Source organism: Dipteris shenzhenensis, chromosome 24, assembly GCF_047967505.1.
Source record: "Dipteris shenzhenensis isolate YYH24624 ecotype China chromosome 24, Dip_SZ_1.0, whole genome shotgun sequence".
Taxonomy (NCBI): domain Eukaryota; kingdom Viridiplantae; phylum Streptophyta; class Polypodiopsida; order Gleicheniales; family Dipteridaceae; genus Dipteris; species Dipteris shenzhenensis.
This window is the reverse complement of record NC_141619.1, coordinates 164,222-185,155: the sequence shown is the minus strand read 5'-3', so window position 1 is coordinate 185,155 and position 20,934 is coordinate 164,222. Positions and strand designations below refer to the sequence as shown.

The window sequence follows — 20,934 nt, the reverse complement described above, 5'->3', positions numbered from 1 at the left end:
TGCATTTCTACCTGAGGGTCAGGGCCTCTTCCCTGAGAAGAAACATCCCATTGAGGAGTGGACAGCAAAGCAGCAACCTCTTCTTCAGGGAAGAGGGTTCTGCTAGCTGTCACTGCAGCCCATGTGATCCCAATTCTTGAATTGACCTCCGGAGAGTTTCCACTAGAAGATGCACCATTGCAAGTGCGAGGGAGTGGAGGTTGTCGAACATAAATAACTTTTCTTGGACTTTGCCATTCATCAGTTGGAGGTTTTGGTACTTTTGCTGAGGGTTGAATAGTAGGAAGCAAAGGGGAAGAAGCAGTCCCATTTGAAACCACTGGAGCTTTGTCTTTATCTAGATTCACAAAAAACTGGCTATTACCTCTACTTTTATTCCCAATAGAGGCAGAAGCATCCTTAGTGGGCATCTGAACAGGCAAAGTGGCAGGAGGCATTTTGTGCTGACTCATTGGGCACTGCAAAGCCATGTGCCCAAATTTTTTACATTCAAAGCAAGCCCCTGCAAATAATCCTCATTTCAATTTATAAAAAGCACTTCCTATGTCAACATTGTTCACCGTGACTGAATAAGACTCTGGTGTGGGATTGTCAGTATCCCAGAGAATGCAAAATCGATTTGAGTTGCCATTAGGCCGTGGTGGGAAAACCACTTTGCCTAAAGTTGCTGCAATTTTAAGCAATAGTGAAGCCATGCATTGCGGGAAGTCTACAACTTCAACCCAGACCGGACATCTGTGTCAGATCAAAGCCTAAAAATCCCTTGTGGGAGACCATGGCAAAACGTGCACCATTTGCTGCCCAAAAAAGAGGGGCGAATGTTCCAAAAGCATTTGTCTGTGAATCTCATCTACCATAATGACCTCAAAAAAACCTCTGGCTGCATAGTGTACCTTTCGAACAAATGAGCTAGCTAGTGTGCGGGTCAACCAGTTGCCTACCTCTGCAGCAGGTGGCATCCGACCTGGGAGAAATAAAATAACTGCATTTTTGGCATATTCTCTAACTAGATCCACAATTTCATCCACTTCAACCATGAGACCAACACACACACACACACACACACATTCATTTTGTAAGAAACTATTTCATTAAGAAGGATGTACATTCATAGCTGTCCCAAAACAGAATAGCTACCAACGCATGCACACGCGCGCACGCACACACACACATGCGTGTGCTTGTATGCGCACACACCAGAAGAATACGGAATTTGCTTATTGTGGACTTACTGCGTGAATGGAGCTTATAGGTTTTGATGAGCAAAAAAGTAGAGCGTGTAGACAGACTGTTCCTGTTGCTCAATTGCCTGAGAGAGTTGAATGTGACCCCTTTGTTTTGCAAAAATAATTTGACCCATTCAGAAAAGGCACCTCCATGTCTGCACATTTCAGTAGTATATTTTGTTTAGTTTGTGAAACTACAGTGGCAGAAAGGCTTTAAAAGCTCAGAGCAGAGTTGGAATCACAAGAGATATCAATGTTCTTTAAGTAGTCATAGTGATATGGCAGAGTTGGAATAGTAGAGTCAATGCCCCATTGCAAGCCACCGAATGAGGAGGATTTAGGGGCTTGACATTTGTAGAGGGATGGGTTTGAGAGAAACTGTGTGGGCAGAGGAAAGACTATGTGTCAGAATAGATGGATCAACTCCCCGCTTGTCATCATCATCATCATTATCATTGTCATCATCAGGACATCAGGGTGGATGAGGCAATGGAGGCATGAAATCGGTGATAGAGTGCTGTCGGCCACTCACGGGTGCGGGTGAAGCTGGAGGGATGAAGAGGCTGCCATGTGGACAGCACACAAGCTGCCATATGGACATCATATAATTATCGTTCTTGTATTTATTTATGACCCATGCTACAGGGCAGATCAGTCCACAGTGGGACTGTCCTGGTGCTGCCCACATTAGAGCCCCCAAGGGCTGGTCTGGTCGGCCAAGTCCACAGATTGGGTCAGCCAGCCAGCCAGCCAGTCAGCAGCCAGTCGGCCAAACAATAAGTGGGTTCGGCCATAACAGGCGGCTTCCAGCCCCTTTATATAGCCCCTATTGTGGGGGTTGTAGGCACTTGTAGAGAAGCATTGCAGGCTGCATCAAGCTCTGCAGGAGTGCATTCCCAGGCACTAGAAGAGCATGAGAAGACAACAGCAAGGGTGCAGCAATCAAGGCACAAGAGAAAGAGGATCAAAGGCATCGGCAGGGTGCAGCAAAGGTTCCAGCAGTCCTAACATGTGAAGGGCTCAGTTAGTGAGCAGATCACGAGAAGTGTAGAAGGGAAGCTGACCGAGTTTTGGGGTCCTCCCATAGCCATTGAAGACCTTGTTACGCTCTAGTCGAGGTAACATGACCTCGGAAGGGTCAGTCGACATTTTCCTTTAAAGGATCAATGTTTGTATTATATTTGTTTGGACTTCATGTAAATGTTAAAAAAGGAATAAAGGTCAAGGTCCTTGGTGTGGGTGATATGGCACTAGACTAGGTGGATCTAAGGCTAAAGGGTCTAAATGCATGAAATGTGCCTAGGGGCAAATGTTTGAAAGATATCCCAAGAGAGGGGTAAATAATGCATTAAGGAAGGACCCTAAATTTATGACATGTGGCATACTAGATTCATCTAGGGAGTTTGGGGCTCGTTGGAATTAAGCAAGCAGAGAGCTTTGACGAAATGAACCTTTTTGGGATTTTACAACAGAGAAGCTTGCAACCAACAAGGTTGGCTGGGAGGATAGACATAGTGCCTTCGCCCGTGATTCAACGTAAAACTAGAAGCAAATAGATTGGAGTGTATCATTTGGTATCAGAGCGTAGGCTGTTTGGGGCGTTTGACGACGGACGATGGTACGCTTCACGTAAGTTTGGGTAGTGTGGATGAACGGCGCACGACGAGTGCTATTGGGTGGTCACGGGATTAGCGGCCGCAGGTGATGATGCAATTGTGGGTTCACGCACGTCATCGTAGTGCTGGTGACGGAGGACGAGAGCTAAACCACAGGTGTAGGAACGGTTGGTCAGCAGTGTTGCAGGAGAGCAGGATTGCGTACAGCCGTAGGCTTATAATTTGGTATCATGCAAGGATTACGGGTGGTTACCTTCAGGACTCCATGACATCGCGGGAAGGGACTAGCTATCGTAATCTTGTGGTATCGTGTATTCTGTCGTTGATTTGAAGGCGTCGAAGACAGGATTACAAGGGCCAGTGAGCATGGGCTAGTTTGTAATTAATTACATCGTGATTTTGTTCGTCAACCTGCAGCTAGCTTAGGACCAGGGAAATTAATCTGGATATATGCGTTACGTGGAGGTCCTTCAACGTTACGGATGCTGGGTATAGAAAAAAACCCGTAGTACCTTGGATTTTGCAAGTCATGGTATCCATGAGAGTTACGTACGTTGCTAACACCAAAGGTTGGAACGTAACAGAGGTTCAGGTGTTATGACAATACAACATGTTCGTGATCACAAGGCTGGTCATAAATGCGTGTTGGAGTGGCTTACAGGAACTAGTTGACCTCTTCATGCAGCAAAGATATAACCAGGGAGCTTTCTATGCCTTCTAAGTTTGTTTGCTTCCGTGTTTGAGTTAATTTGGGTTGTAGGAGTTTCCCTAGTATAGGGAAAAGTGATTTTAGTTATAGTGTGATATATATTTGGTTAACTGTGAAATTGGAGATGGGACTTTCAATTTGTAATTACAGTTGTAAGCGGTGTTTTATTTATTTAAAAAAAAAAAACACCCATTGACCTGAATGGAAGTAGAAGAAGCAGCTTCCAGGATTGGATCTCGTAGAGTCGGGAGTCCGGCCGACCCCGCAGGTGTCGCGCCCAGCAGGCCATACATTGTCTGGCAGAATTGCAATGTTAGAGGATGCCTTGCTACAAATTTTAGCGCAGCAGTTACAAACAAATGTGGGGCAGTCTGAATTCAAAAAAATGGTGCATAGTATGTCTGCCAGACCATCTCGTGAGGAGAAAGGTAAATCTTCGATGGAACCGGAGTCCAGTGTTTGTACGGTGGAGCCTAGGGGGGCTAAGGTGCCTAATATTACCAATTATAGGCTAGAAAAGTATTCTGGTTGGATGTCTAACCGTAGTTCCGATATCATTGATACCTGGTTACACAAATGGGACGAGGCATTCGCCATTTGTGAAATCAGGAATGATACACCCATATGTTTAATGAGGCAGCGGATAGGTGGTGGATAAAACAGCAGAAAGATGAAGTAGCATTCACTACGTGGGAGGGGTTTAAAAAGGAATTTAGAAAACACTTCCTACCTCCTGACAAAGCATCCCGAGCTTGGGATCAGTACCGAAACCTTGTTGGAACACTGAAAGGAAAGAGTAGAGTTGACACAAAATCAGAATACTTGCATATAGAATGAAGAAGAAAGAGGTCCTTAAGTAGGCACCTCATACAAGGTCACTGACATCACTGATGACCTCAAAGCTCCACAATCATCTCCTCAATTTGCTCCTAGATTCACTCAATCATCCTATGTGGCTTTTCCACCACCTAACTGTGCTTGTGGGCACCTAACTGTGCCTCTAGCACTCACACATAGAAACATAAGGTGTGCCTGAGGCATACACCTTGAGATATCCCAACAAACCCCCCCTCAAGGAAATGCCTCAGGCTAAGTCAAGGATACATCTAGTCTCATAGTTTCTCATGCCATCTCATGGTGGTCAAGGATAAATCTATGGCTAGGTTCTCATGCTAGCAAGGGTTCCCTTGGGTGTAAGGTAAACAGAAAGGGATACAAACAGACCTTCCAATGGTTATCTCCCCTACATGTACATGCACACAATGTCTGTAGGAGGTACCATGGAACAAAAACATACACATGGCCTACATCATAAGGTGACCAGAGGTGTTTACAAAACACACAACACACAATAATTTATTTTCATTCATTTTGGAGGACTATCCAGGCTGAGTACCTTGACATAAGAAGAGAGATCTGGAGCATACATAGAGATGATTTAAAATGCATAATCTTCATGGGATGCCTCATCTTGTGGAGGCAAATTCACTGTAAGTAGATTTGCATTTTCTGTCTTTGCTTTGTCTCTGCAAAACTTCTCACTATGGTTGTTTTTGCCACAGTGCTTGCATGGATTAACTTTGAAGCAGTCCTTTGAAAGGTGATTTGTCTTTCCACAGTGATTGCAAGGAGAATACTTGCCCTTCTGGAATTTCATAACATAAGCAGTGTCATTGCCTTTCCTTAACTCCATATGTCTTTCTTCTTCTTGGAGAGCTGAGATAATGCCTTGAAGGTTTGGATTGGGAAGATTCTTCAAAGTGCTAACAATGTGATCAAAACTTTCAGGCATACTCTTAAGTAGCACTGCCATAGCATCATCAGGGGTGATAGGAGAGTTGATAGAAGCTAACTGAGTCATAAGACTCCGCATATAGTTGACATGAGCAGCTAAAGTAGTATCACTTGCCATCTTTAATTCAAAGAAAGAGATTTTAAGTGATAGTTTAGATATGTGAGAGCTTGCACCAAAAATCAAATCTAGCTTCTGCCATGCTTCCGATGGAGACTCCAAGTCAGATATATGATGTGTGTAATCATCACCCAAAGCTAAAGCAGTTATACCATATGCTTTTTCTTCTCTTGCTGGATCCCTTGCCGGTCGTGTCGGAGCTGAAGATTCTCCAGCATTTGAGGCCGTAGAAGAAGCGGTAGGAGTAGGTTTGACAAGTCCCCATAAGTTCTCCCGCATCAATGCAAATTTTACCTTCATTTGCCATGTATGGAAGCCCTTTCCATTGAACTTCTCAAGATTATATAAAGTAGCCATGAGAGGGTCTAACCCAGATATTGGGCAGTGTCTATCTCTCTTACAAGGCAAAAAGAACTGAAATACTTCCAAAGTATAGGCACTTGATGTAGCAAATAGTAGTGACTAGTTTTCAAACAATGATGCTACTTTTGCATGCTTCATAGGAGTGAATGAAATAAACATTTTCCAATCACAACCAGGTCTAGCAAGTCAAAACAAAACTGAAGCAACACTTGTAGTGAAGTTATTGAAAACTTCAAAAGACCAGAAATGCTAGAGTAGCATTTTATGTAGCATCATTTTCAAAAGTATGTCAAAACTGTCAAAACTAGAGAGCTGAACTTGGAGGGCTCATATCACACTCTTCAAAGCAAAAGAAAGGGAGCTCTGAGGCAAAAGAAAGCTGGTATACCACAGTAGATCCTCTGGGAAGAAGAGGCGAAAATATGCGTCAGGTCGCCTTCACCTTCTTGAACAAAGTCGACTGGTTTTTCTCTGTTTTCTCCTTCAATATGCAGCCATTGCTGCTCACATTTCAGCACAAGGTAGCTCTAGGTATGGAGAAGCTTGCCCTAAAAGGAATTAGACAAAGACAGAGCAGGCGCAGAGAACTTGCAGGAAGAAGAATCGACGATTTTCGTGCAATGGCGACCAGCAGCGCGTTTTATTCTTCAATTCCTTCCAGCCCGAAACTCGCCCCAACAAGAGGGATCTCCAGCAGAAAGGGCGTGGGAAATGGGTGAGAATCAGAGGAGAACAAGCTCAAGCAAATTTTTGGAAGAAGAGGGAGAGATGGTGAAGAAGAAGAAGAGGAAGAAGATGATGATGTGGCAAAAATGGGCTCAAGGGGGATCAAATGGCTCTGATACCATGTTGGAACACTGAAAGGAAAGAGTAGAGTTGACACAAAATCAGAATACTTGCATATAGAATGAAGAAGAAAGAGGTCCTTAAGTAGGCACCTCATACAAGGTCACTGACATCACTGATGACCTCAAAGCTCCACAATCATCTCCTCAATCTGCTCCTAGATTCACTCAATCATCCTATGTGGCTTTTCCACCACCTAACTGTGCTTGTGGGCACCTAACTGTGCCTCTAGCACTCACACATAGAAACATAAGGTGTGCCAACAAACCTTCGTCAGAGAAATTTATCAGTGGCAGAATACACGGATAAGTCTAGAGAAAGTGTTATGAAGGTTGATAAACCCCTACCTCAGTCAATCCAAGTAAAAGATTTTATCTTTGGATTGAATGATCGGATAAAGATGGAAGTTTGGGCTAAGTATGCGAACATGCTAGATGAAGCAATTGCCATAGCCCTGAACTATGAAGATGCAAAAGGGAACAGACCAAGTGGGTTTGTGCAGGTTGGGACTGAGTATGGGTACCCGAAGAAAACTGGGTTTAAGAATAAGTGGATTAGCAAAGGGGGTGCCTCACAGTCTAGTTTTCAAGCCAAGCAGGCGAAACTAGTTGAGACTCCTAAATCAAGTACCACCATTGGAATGAAAAGAAAAGTAACACCAATGGCAGCCCAGGCTTGGTCGAAGTCCTCTTTGAACCCAGAGCAAAGGGAAAAAGCGAGGAGAGAAGGCTTGTGTTCTGGTTGCCTTCAGCCTCATCAGTGGAAAGATTGTCCACGGAACAAAGATCATCGGATGGCTGAGATGATGGTCTCAGAATGCGACGTGGAAATGGAGGAAAGTCCCAGAGCAGAACAGATGCAGATTCAGCTAGCGGGATCTTCTCAAAGGTCAGTACCTTTTTTGTTATGTGTGTCTGTTGCTAAGTTAGTAACTAGTGCACCTGATAATATCCTGTCAAAGCCCGTAGCAACGGGATATACAGCCTTTAGTGATACGGAGTTAATTAAGATGAAAGGGCAAGTAGCTAATTATGATGTCATTGTGTTGTTTGACTCAGCGTCAACGCACAATGTAATTAACTTCAAGCTCGTAAAAAGGCTGAAACTAAAGACTAGCCCATCTAACTATGCATATACAGTCAGGATGGCAGACGGAAGTTCAACTGAAGTATGGGACCAAAGGGTTACCGAACTGGAGCTTCGAATTCAGGACTATGCTAAGAAGCTTGATTTTGAAATGACCAAGCTTGCTCATGCAGACATAGCCCTGGGTAAGGCTTGGCATTCTAGGAAGAATCCAGCCACAGATTGGAAAAAGCACATTTATCAATTCAAGATGAATGATGTGCTGTATGTCTTACGAGGTGAGAGGGATATACCTTAAGGACCGTTGGTTTCCGTGATGGAAATCCGAAAAGCTCAAGAAGAGTTTTTGTTTCTTTGTACAGCGTCGGTAGAGCCGATTGATGATTCTTCGGCTAGCACTGATGTTGATCAAAATGGAGAGATGGCCAAGCTGGCTGATCAAATAACAGAGGAGTTCTCTGATTGTTTTAGGGATGAGCTACCTTATGGGTTACCTCTAGAGCGGAATGTTCAGCATAAGATTGAACTAATCCCGGGGGCAGAATTTGTAAATAGACATCTCTATAGGTTGCGTTTTACTGAAGAGACGGAGGTGCGAAGACAACTGGAAGAATACCTCAAGTTGGGGCAACCAAGTTTTTCACCTTTTGCTTCGCCAGTGATATTAAAGAAGAAGAAAGATGACACTTTTTGTCTCTGTATAGATTACAGAGCATTGAATAATATCACTATTAAGCACAGGTATCCGATGGCTCGGATCGATGATTTGCTAGGTGCATTACATGGGGTCGTAATTTTCAGTAAGATAGATCTTAAGTGCGGCTGCCATCAGATCCGTATTAGAGCCGAGGATGTGCATAAAACCGCTTTTAGAAGCAGGTTTGGACATTATGAGTTTTTGGTAATGCCCTTTGGACTTACCAATGCTCCAGCTACATTCGTCATGCTTATGAACGATTTACTACGTCCGTATATCGGAAAGTTTGTAGTACACTTTATTGAGATATTCTGCGATTCAGTAAGAGTATTATTGAGCATTATGAACACTTAAGAATAGTGTTCAGTACTTTGAAGAAAGCTAGTCTTTATGTAAATAAAAAGAAAACTATACTGTGTATGGTAAGACTTGAATATTTAGGATTCATAATTACTCCTGAGGGGGTAGAAATGGATCCAAAGAAAGTGGCTGCGATACCTACTTGGCCAATCCCTCAGAGTTTGACCGCTTTGTGATCATTCTTGGGATTTGTCCAATTTTATCGAAGGCATATCAAAGGATATTCCGAAATAGTATCACCATTGACTGATCTGACCTCAGATAAATTACCTTTTATATGGGGACAGAATCAACATGAAAGTTTTAACACCATAAAACAAGCTGTGGTCTTAGGACCGGTGTTAAAAATAGTTGATTCCCAAAAACCATTTTTCCTTGAAACCGCTGCAAGTGGCATTGCGGTAGGAGCAGTTTTCCTCTAAGAGGGAAGGCCAGTAGCTTTTGAAAGCAAGAAGCTTTCTCCCTCTCAAGGAAATTGGCCAACTCATGAATTAGAGTTGTATGCTATTGTCCATGCTTTGAAAACATGGAGACATTATTTGTATGGATCATAGTTTTATGTGGATGTTGATCATGATACTCTGAAATATTTTTGTAAACAACCTGACTTGAGAGGCTGCCAAGCTAGGTGGGCAGAACTCATGCAGGAGTTTTATTTGACGATCCGGTACCGAAGAGGGAAGGATAATAAAGTTGTTGATGTGTTGTCATGCATTATGCATAACACGAGTTTCACGGTGTTAGAGAGTGCTCTAATGATCGAGATTAGAGAAACTCAAAAGGTGAACGAGTTCGTCCAGAGCCTTTGGCCTAAGGTTTATGTGTTCAAATCCGGGAAAAAGGATGACTTGGCATCCAGAAAAGGCCAAACTTATGCAAGATATGCTATAAGGGATGGTATGCTGAAAAGAAATAGCAAGGTAGTAGTACCTAATCAGAATGATCTCAGGCAGAGAGTCATTCAACAATGCCATGATAGCCCATGTGCGGGACATCCAGGAGTCGAGAAGACATATGATCTCGTGAAGCGAGATTTCTTTTGGCCAAAGATGAAAAAGCATATTCATGAATATGTGACACGTTGTTTTTCGTGTCAGGTAAGTAAGGCAGAACGGGTGAAGCCACCCGGACTTTTACAGCCCTTGGAGATACCACTAGGTAAGTGGGAGAGCATTTCCATGGACTTTATCATAGGTCTACCTACGACACAAGGTGGATATGATTCTATCCTTGTGGTGGTTGATCGTCTTACCAAAATGGCTCACTTCATTCCAACTAGAGAGTCTGTTAGTGCCCCGTAAGTGGCGGATTTGTTTATTAGACATATATTTCCTCTGCATGGATTACCCAAATCCATAGTGTCAGTTAGGGATGTCAAATTTACCGGTCATTTTTGGACTGCGGTATTTGAGACACCAAGGACTGAGTTGGGAATGAGTAGTGGGGATCATCCAGAAACGGATGGTCAGACGGAAAGAATCAACCAAATTTTAGAGGATATGCTTAGAGCATATGTGTCATTGAGGCAACATACATGGGACAAGTGGTTGCCATTGTTAGAGTTTGCCTACAATGATAGAAAACATTTCTCTACAGGGTTCAGTCCGTTTGAGCTGAACTATGGTTATAGGCCAGTGAATGCAACTATAGTTGGAATACCTTCGAAAGTGCCTAGTGCCGCGAACTTTGTGGTTCAGATGCAGGAGATGCTAGCACTTGCGAGAGCTAACATCCGCCAAGCTATGGATAGAGCTAAGGTGTATGCGGATGAAAACCGATCCACTAGAGAATTTAAGGAAGGAGAAAAAGTTTTTCTCAGAGTTCCTTTGCACTCTAAGTCTTTGACTGCAGGAGAGTGTGCTAAGTTATCACCTCGATATTGTGAGCCATGGTTAATTCTAAAAAAAATAGGCAAGGTAGCCTATAAATTAGAATTGCCACAGGGTTGTAAGGTGCACCCAGTGTTTCATGTTTCTCGTTTAAAGAAATTTTGGCATACAGGTGACTCACTAATCGAGGGTGTTGTTTTGTTTTAGGAGATAGAGGATAATGCAAGACGCACACCAACAGGATTCCTGGACCGAGGAACAATGCAAGTGCGCAATCGGAAGATACCCACGGTGTTGGTTGCATGGCATGGTCTACCTCTATCAAAAGCTACCTGGGAATCCGTATACCAGTTACAGAGAGTGTTCCCAGACTTTATCATCGAGGATGCTGATGGTGAAGAGGGAAGGAATGCTACGCTCTAGTCGAGGTAACATGACCTCGGAAGGGTCAGTCGACATTTTCCTTTAAAGGATCAATGTTTGTATTATATTTGTTTGGACTTCATGTAAATGATCAAAAAGGAATAAAGGTCAAGGTCCTTGGTGTGGGTGATATGGCACTAGACTAGGTGGATCTAAGGCTAAAGGGTCTAAATGCATGAAATGTGCCTAGGGGCAAATGTTTTAAAGAATGCTAGACCTTAGGTACCCCCATGACCTAACTAAATAGTATGAAAACATTTTCATTCTTTTGCAAAACATTCTATTTTAAATAGCTTGAAATAAATAGAAATTTAAAAGAAAAATTACCAAGCAAGTGGATATAGATTCAAGATGAGTGACAAGAGCCTATAAACAAAGCTTTCTATACTTTGATTCTCACAGCCTGTTCTACTCAGAGTCTATATGGAATAATTTGCAAATTTTGCTTAGACCTTGTGCTCGAACTAATAAATTTGGAGTTATCAATCATGACTAGCTGCTCATACATGGAATCCACGACAAACATTGAGCCTACTAGCCATTCTTTTCTTATGCTATGATATCTTTTTCATTAAATAGACTAACAAGGCATAAATTTATGCTGTCACCACTACGAAGATGGAAATCGTTGCTGTCTTTTTTCTTTCAAGGGCAAAGAATAAGCTTCAACAACCAAAAGAAAGACACAACCACACACAAGAAGTAAGTACTGTCCACTTGGTGATGTCTGGCTCTGTACCATTGAAACGACTCCTTCCTTGCATCTGCTACTTGATCATCTTCACCGAATTAGAGACTAGGAATTGAACTACTTGAATCACCATATGAAACTCACCACCTAGTTAAAGAGCATGTCTAGCTCACCCCTGAGCACTGTTAGGTTACATGTAAGGTCTATGGCCTCAACCTAGCCCAATACACACCCACGTGCCATACCACAGAGATCCCCTCCACAAGGGAGGCATCAAATTAGCTTGCTAGCTTGCCATGTCGTTGGTGAAGATCCACAATCTAGGTATTGATCAATGAATGCCCATGGCCCAAGACCTCATGCCAATATATAGCCTAGGCCATGGCTAGATATACCATGAATGCTTTTGACCCCTTTAACATCTAATCCATATGATATTTCCGAAGCTAACAGCCTTGTCCTTTAGGGTTTTCCCTAACCCTTGGGCTAGCTCTTGCCAACCCATGGTTAGCAAGGGATGTAACAAGGATTGCCTCATGTTACCATATGCCTTTAGGAGCACATGGGTAGGGTTCTATTCCTTCTCAACATGTGCCACATCATCCCTTTCTTGTCAAATGCATACTCTAGGCCCTTGCAACATATGCACAAGCCTTTTTTAGTACTTTTGTACCATCTTAGGATCACCAACTTCCTTGGTGATCCCAAGGGATTTGGTTTGTCTGAAGCTTGGTTTTGGATTTTGTTTTGGTGGTTTATTTGTAAAGGTTCCTCTTTCTTGGATACTCAGACCTATCGATACCTGTTTTGAAACATCCTTATTCTTTCTTCTTGTCTCAGTCTTCAATGCAAGTAGGATCAAATCGTATAGCGTGGTTATATGGAAGCAATGTATTTCCTCACGAATAATGTGGTATTACCCTCCGAGGTACTTTCTACCATGCTTATTGGGACTCTTTAAAGAAAGGGTTGAACTTCCAAAGGAATGGACCATAATCTATTAATATACTTTGAACCAGTCTCTTGTGCTCTCTATTTGAAAGCATTGTATTCCATGAGCATGCCATGCTAGAAGTGCAGAGGAAGAAAGCGTCGTTGAAGCTGATTTTTTGATTTCAAGATTTGGTGCCACAAAGAGGCCGACCCTTTAGCAAAGGGTCCATGCTGGTCTAGACCTCAGGCTCGGGGGTGGTTTTGAAATAGTGAACTGGTGGTTGGGGAGCTTGCTAGCTCGACTCTTATGGGTTAACTTCCTTTGTATTGTTTGCACTTATTTTATGGTTTGTTTAGTTAGAGTATTCTAACTTTAAGAGGCAACCTAAAGGTTGGGACCTAAAAAGGTTGCATATGGTCTATTGATTCTTTTGCATAGATATATATATATAAGCCATGAGGGATGGAGTTGACATGTCGTCATGGCTATGGAAGAACAATATTAGAGGCAACAATGTCCATAGGTTTTTGAGGCACAGGGCTGATGCTTAAGGAGGATACTGAAAGAAGGAAAAGGATTTGGGAGAGAAGATATATAGAAGGTGTAAGCATTCTTCTACTTCTTCCTCTTCGTAGATTTTTAAAAGGCCAAGATCACATGGGAAGTAAATAAACAATTGCAAGACAATTGTCTAGTTTTGTGCTTGTCTTTCTCCAAAGCTTATTTGTAATGTGTTATCTTCATTTCAGAAGGCAAGCTTTGGAGATGATGCTGTTTTGGTAATCACTGATGGATTGGCAAAATTGCATTTTCTATTTTAATGAGAAATATTGTAAGGTAGGAAAGCATGTTGAAGCCTACTTTGGTGTCTTTATGCTTTGCTGCCGGACACATTAATACACAAGCCATATCTCCAAAATGGAGAATGTGGGTGCAAAGTTTGTACTTGGTATTGAGATTGCTATAGAGTGTGAGAATGGTTTTTGAGTGCAATGTTGAATTATTTTTTGGAGTGCAAGGCTGACTATGGCATGCTACAATCGAGTTTTCTGAGTTGTGATTTCGATGAGGATAAGGGCTTTTGAAGTTATATTGTATTTACAATGTGTTAGAATTATTGTTATAATTTAGCAGCGACCAATGTAATGTAATAAGTAGGTTAGGGCCACTTTTCCCTCATTTAGAGGTTTTTTCCCCTAACCACAGTTAGTTCACTAACTACGGTTAGTGAAGGATAAGGTTTTGTCACTTAGACAAAACCTATCTCACTCTTCAGTTGTAGTACACTCTTCTATTGCAACTATTGCTTTCAGCTCTCACTCTCTTGCTCTCACACTCTGCTCTCTCTCTCCCTCTACAACTCACATTTGGTATCAGAGCGGGTTGACCCTGCTCCCTGCTTCCTTGCTCGCAATCTCCCTGCTCCAAGCTCAACAGCTTGCTGCCCATTCGTACAAGCCATACCAGCTCCTGCACCGTGCAGCTTCCGTCCGTACAGCAGTACAAGCTCACGGAGCTCTCGCTGTCCGTACAGCTGTGTTTGCTCCCGTACATTTCGTACGGTATCCGTACAGCCCACCGTCGGCCCGTACAGCTCGTCGTCAGCCCGTACAGTTTGCCGTACAGCTCCTGAGATCGCCATGCAGCCGTACAGCTCCCGTCCGTACGTCGTCGTACAGCCCCAACATGTACAGCTCGTCGTTCGTACAAGCTGACAGTTTCGTACATTGCTTGTACAGCTCGTGGTCCGTACAAGCTGCCAGTCAGATCCGTACATCGCCGTACAACCGTACAGCTCCGTCCGTACTCTGCACTGCAGAGTGTCGTCGTCTGCACAACCGTACAGCTCCGTCCGTACAGGTCATCGTCAGATCCGTACATCCATACAGATCCGTACACAGGAGGGTACCAGTCCGTACAGCAAGTGAACTATTGGTTGGTAAATCAAATTTGAGGCAGAAATTTGCTTTGCAGGCCATTTTGTGGGCAGATTTGGACACATTTTGTGTATTCGGAATTTTGTCAAAAATTTGGGGCTTTTGCAATCACACAGCAATTTCGAGTGAAATTTGGGGCTTTTGCAGTGGCAAAGAATCCTGTGTCTCGCATGAAGCACATTGAGGCTCACTAACACTACGTGAGAGAGAAGTTGCATGCAGGAGAGATCAGTATGATCTATGTGTCAACACATGACAATGTTGCAGACATTTTCACCAAAGCACTTCCACGTGAAAAGTTTGAGGCATTTCGCAGTGCCCTGAACTTATCTCCTTTTGGTGATTGATCATTTCCTTGTACATGACATTGGCACTGTAGGGGGGTGTTAGAATTATTGTTATAATTTAGCAGTGACCAATGTAATGTAATAAGTAGGTTAGGGCCACTTTTCCCTCATTTAGAGGTTTTTCCCCCTAACCACAGTTAGTTCACTAACTACGGTTAGTGAAGGATAAGGTTTTGTCACTTAGACAAAACCTATCTCACTTTTCAGTTGTAGTACACTCTTCTATTGCAACTATTGCTTTCAGCTCTCACTCTCCTGCTCTCACACTCTGCTCTCTCTCTCCCTCTACAATTCACACAATGATGTGCAAGAACTGGATTTTGCAAAACATGTCTTTATTATGAGGCTCAAGGCTCTGTGAGAACATTGCAGTTGTTCAGTGACTAGGCACAAAGCAATGAAAACTTGTTGTGATGTTAGTTGTGATTCGAGAAATTGAGGAGTTGATGTGTCAAAAATGCTTATTGTATGTGCTCCCAAATTACAGAGTTTTGATATACTTGTGTGTCGCAAATATGTTTTGTATTGAAGCTGGGTGGTGTCTATGATGGTTTTGTCAGAAGAGGTCGGGGACTCTGGTTCAGAGATGCGGTTGTCACTTTTCCAGCTTGGGATTGGTCCATATATGGGAGCATCAATAATCATGCAGGTGTCTTTCTCAAAGTAAAGCATGCCTAAACTGCTTTATTTCCCTATGATTTGTGCTCACAAACACTTTTATTATCAACTTCGGCATGTGTTGTAGAAATTGTATAGGTTAAGAATCGTTTTTCATGAGCAACCCTAAGGAATTTCCTCAAGTAAAAAATGCTGTCAATCAAGAGGATTACTTCCTCTATAACCCCTTTGCCTCTTGATTGTTAAATAAGGACTGCTCTAGCATATGAACTGTAATCAAGAGGATTATTTTCCTTTATAACCCCTATGGCTCTTGATTGTTAAATAAGGACTGCTCTAGCATGTGAACTATAATCCCGTCTCCTGAGGATACGGATGCTACTATGGCAAAAATGATTGTGGTAGTATTATGTGGGAGATTGTTTACTAATTCCCAAGATCCTCTGTTTTAGCTTATATTTTAGGCTGAGTTTTGGCATCCTTTTGTTGGTTCTAGTGGTATTCTACATCCTTGGCTTCACCAGGGCGAAGTTGGCACCTGTTGTTTACGGGATACATGTTGCTTGACTACCTAAATATATATTTTTTTCCAAAAAAGAGACTTCTATTAAGTAGGAAAGAAAACCATTAGAGCAAGCTCCATACGGGAATACGGGATACACCATGCAATGCATGAAAAGCTCAAGAGCCAAAAAGAAAGGATTGGGGCTGATACTGCCATCTCAATCCGGTAGCAACCTCGGAGAAAAAGGGAGAACCCCTCCAAACTTGAAGAAATATAGTCCTCCTAGAAGAGGCTGCCTGTGAAGGGCCCTACATGTTAGCCCATATGGCTATCAAAGTGTGAACCGTGTCGCTCCAAATACCCGTGAACACCTGTGATGGGTGTATCTGGGTGCCATCCAAGGCCTCTGTGCATCTGGCTCTCCAAATGTGCCAAGAGGAAATGCTAGCCAAAATCTCCCAAGAGGTGTCCACTGAACAGGTATTGGAATCCAATTAGAGAATCGCCATGGACCATTACCATAGATAGGGATTCCAATTTCACCTTGCATCTCTGGAGGGCCTTGTTTGAAAACTGCGGCACAAATGTCCATATAATTAATTGGAATTTGATGTAAATCTTATTGTCATAATGTGCAGTCCAAGTGGGAGCAGTATCTTCCGCTCATACATGCCATAGTGAAAGATACATATTCATCGAGCATTGGTCGTACAACGTATGAACCAGCTTTTGACAGGAGGTTTTCTTTACGTCTCACCATCATGATCTCTCTGTCTCTTGGATCCAATAAAACTACAGAATCCATGGCAGAGATTACAGAGTCAGTTAAAGAGACCACCTCACCAAAGAAAGAAAGAAAGAAAGTCTTAAAGTCTGTTAAAGACCGACGGGTCTATGAGACTGATAGAAAGCATGATACAATGAGCAAAACCCTAGTCATAAAACATCCCTGGTATCAAAATCCCCATAGAGAAGGCAGTCTGATCACACGTCAAGATACATCCGATGATGGACTAGATAAATTAGGCAAGAAGCCCGTGATAGATCGTGCTTACTAATTGGATGGGATGTCCGTTGTGTCCTCCTGGTAGCTATCCGACGCTTGACGAGCGCCACGGTGACCCCCGTTGGCTGTATCTTTGGTCTAAAAATGTTAGAAACATGGCGGAGAGAGAGAAAGAAAGAAAGAAAGAAAGTTTATTAAAGTCTTCAGGAGACCGTGAAGGTCTATGAGACTAAAGATAACTGATACAATGAGCATAACGGTGGCGGTCTCAAAATGGGCTAGCCAACCGTTTCTACAAAAAAGAGGTTATGAAGGACAGTGTGTCTAGTCCTGATACAAAAAATATGTGTCTACCTCCAGATGATACAAAAAAGAAGGGGGGGGCACCAAAAATGGGGTAGAGGGGGGAGATACAGTATACATGTGCAGGTGGTGATCGTCAGAGACCAATCATAGAGGGGCCGTCAAATGGGAGGTCGAAAAAAACCCTGTGATAGATGATTGGCCTCTGACGTCACGCGGCCTAGTCGAGCTCGGTCGTCGGGGGCGGCGGGTGGCCCTGTGGATGAGGGCAACGGTAACCCCGGTGGGGCGGGCAGAGAGCAGAGACGAGATGTCATGGACCTGGATGTGTGAGTCTGTCCGCTGGCGCAGCTGTCGTGGCTCTGGCTCTCGCTCACGTCTGCGTCGTCGGCTAGACTGAGAAGAGGTATCCTGTGACTGGAAGATGTCAGTGATAGGCCGTTGGGTGTCCTCACGCTCTGTGTGCTGCTCGTGTCGCCGTGCTCGAAGAGAGGTATCTCGGTGGCGAGTCATCTCATGTAAGAAAGCGGCTAGGCATCGCTGATCCGGGAACTGTAGCATGTGTAGGAGGGAGCCGAATCCGTCGCGGAAGAGGCAATGGTACCGGCCTCGAATGGCATAATAGATAGGACATCTGAAAGCAAAGTGCTCCTCCGACTCGATCTCCTGCAAGTCGCAAAGTGGGCAAAGGCGGTCCTCTCGTGGGATACCATCTGCGCGTCCGCTCTCGATCCGTAATCGGTGTGACGAGACCCTAAACCGAGACCCTAAACCGACCAAGGGAGATCTGGAGCGCATGTGGTAGATGAAGCTGTGTGTAACCCGGAGATGTGATGAAGCCCTCCTGTGAGATCTGGAGGCAGTGTCGGCGGTAGAAGTCGAGCTTCACAGGAAGCTCGGAGTGAAGAAAACATGTCCGCCAGGTGTGGAGGTGGAGTAGATCCCCTCGAATGAGCCGGTTGACCTCCTGGTCAGTGGGGGAGAGGGGAGATGGTGGAGCGTCGAGGCTGTACTGAAAAGGAGGCAACCGGTCTAAGTCGAGGCCCAGTCGGGTGAACCAACTAGAAAGACGACTATACCAGCATCATTGGTCCCCATCAACGGATAAGGCCATAGAGGAGGATAGGGCAAGCCAAGGTAGGCGGAGGCGACCGTCGGCGGAGGAGCTGAAATCCCTAACTCTGTGGAGATAGGTGATAGCCTGAAAAGCCGCATCAAGCTGTAGGGGTGAGGCGCCGAACTTCGCTAGAATGATCTGGTGTGGTACTGATGGTTTGCTGCGGATCGTCCGAGTAAACATCAATATCTGTAGGCGCTCGACTCGAGCCCACTCTGTGTCTGAAAGGTCGACTCCCCACCAAGGGCTACCGTACATGCCTGTTGGGCGGACCAAAAAATAAAAAAGGAGAGGCTTGGTCCGCGGGTCCTGGAAGTGGGAGTGGTAGCACTGTTGCTCCAGCCTGGCAAGAGCGGCGTATCCCCGGCTGATCTTGGCCTGCATGGCTGGGCGCATCGTGAAAATCGGGCCTGAGAAGACAACGCCCAAGTATGTGTACGAGTCAACTATCTCAACAGGGTCGCCGGCAAAGAGGAACTGCTCTCGGTGCATAGCGGGTCTGGAAGTGTTGAAGATCATCACCTGTGAAGACCAGTAGCAGAAGAGGATAGTAGTACTACATCGTCTGCGTATAGGAGAATATGGATGACAGCCTCCGCAAGAGAGCAGCCTGTACCTCCGATTGTCTTGATAGTGGTCTCGAGCTCATCAATGTAGAGGCCAAATAGAGTCGGTGACAAGGGACATCCTTGTTTGACTCCGATAGTGCTCGTGATCTCTGGGGTCCAGTTGGTGCCAATCCTGACCTGCCTCGTCACCCGCTCATAGAGAGCTACTACTGCCTAGATAATCACCGAGTCGTAGCCTAACTCTTGTAGACCTCTGATGAGTCGGGCGCGGGGAACGGTGTCGAATGCCTTGCGGAAATCCACAAAGCAACAATATACTCTTTGTCTCCTGTGTCTGGCCTCCTCAATGATCCCTCTAAGTGTAAAAATGTGATCGTAAGTCGAGTGATCCGCCCTGAAGCCGGCCTGTCCGGATGCCCTGAGCCCCTGTACCTCTGCGCGAGCACTGACCTCGCCATCTAACACTGATGCATAGATCTTGGACATAACATGTCCAACCATGATGGTCCTGTAATTCCCTTGATCCATGGGATCTCCTGCTTTGTGGATGAGTGTGATAGTGTTCAGGGTCCAGGCTCTGGGGAACCCGTGGCAGACAGCTTCATTGAACAGCGTTGCCAGGATGGGGGCTAGAGTTTTGATGCCATAGGCAACAAACTCTGTGCATAGGCCCTCATGATCCTTAGCTCGACCGTTATGAAGCTTATGCGCTGCGTGGGTGACTCCCTGGGTTGTGAAGAGGATACAAGAAGTGGGGTGGGGGGTGGCTGAGAGGTCGGGGGGAGGCTGATCAGGGATATCATAGAGTGTGCGTGCGTAGGTGTGTTAGAGGGAAGTGTCTGTGAGGGGGGAGGCGGATCGGCGTTCTAGGAATTTCCTCCAAAAATCCTTGGAGTTGCTACTAAACAGAATGTTCAGTAGCGTATCCTCATTCTGGCGCAGGAAGGCTAGCTTCTTGCGACGGACTAGTCGACGATAATCCCTGGTGAGACGTGGGTTGGCCCTAGCGTTTCGCTGGGTCGGGAGTCGGAGTGTGCGGCGTAATGCTTTGCACTCGTCATTATACCAGTTGTTGCAAGGGGTGGAGCCAGCGGGTGGAGGGCGGGTGGACTGAGTAGTGGAAGGAAAGATGTGGCGGGCTGCATTGTGAAGGGAGTGGGTGATAAGGGTGGCTCGGTGATCTAGAGAGGGTATGGTGTCTATGTGTCTGAGGAGGGAGGCTATGTGGGCTGAGTAATCAGGTGAGAGATTATCATCGAAGTGTATATCCTGATAGGTAGTGTAGTGCGGGGTGTGGCTGGGAGGGGCTTGGGGTGCAAGGATATGAAAGAACAGGTAAGTGTGATCGGCTCCTGGGGGTAAAGGTGTGCGGAAGTCAGTGATCTGTGGGGCTAAAGCAAGAGATCCTAGAATGTAGTCGACGACACTGGCTCCTCCGCCATGTGGGAAACATGTGAAACTAGAGGAGGCAGGCCACCGGTCTAGTCCATTGTATATGACCAGATCATGTATACGTCCAAGGTCCAAAAGAGCCTGCCCATACCCAGTAACGGGAGCGCGACTGTCAGCCGAGGAGCGGGGGAAGCCCGAGTCCTCTGTGTCCATCTCAGGTAATAGGACCGGATCTGAGTGGAAGTCCAGGAGTGATGTCTGATGTGCACCTGTCCTTGCGTTGAAATCCCCAACTTGGAGGACCTCTCCACGTCTGGAGAACTCCACAATGTCTGAGTAGAGATCTAGATAGGGGGATACCCCCGTATCCTCACGAAGCATCCGTGCGAAATGTGACGTCTCAGGAGGAAAGTAGCAGACTGCAATAAAGAGAGAGAGAGAGAGAGAG

At 44.7% G+C, this 20,934-nt stretch overlaps 1 protein-coding gene across 3 annotated transcripts in view; it reads left to right on the top strand.

Annotated features, from left to right (window-relative positions):
- The window catches only part of SCY2 (SecY protein transport family protein), a 207,058-nt gene that overhangs the window by 64,560 nt on the left and 121,564 nt on the right, over window positions 1-20,934 (top strand). For 2 of the 3 annotated variants that reach the window (XM_087395478.1, XM_087395476.1), the window contains one exon: window positions 15,537-15,625. In XM_087395478.1, the coding sequence (XP_087251604.1) occupies window positions 15,537-15,625 (89 nt within the window). The remainder of the gene's footprint in view (window positions 1-15,536; window positions 15,626-20,934) is intronic. The other variant, XM_087395477.1, reaches the window with a different exon arrangement.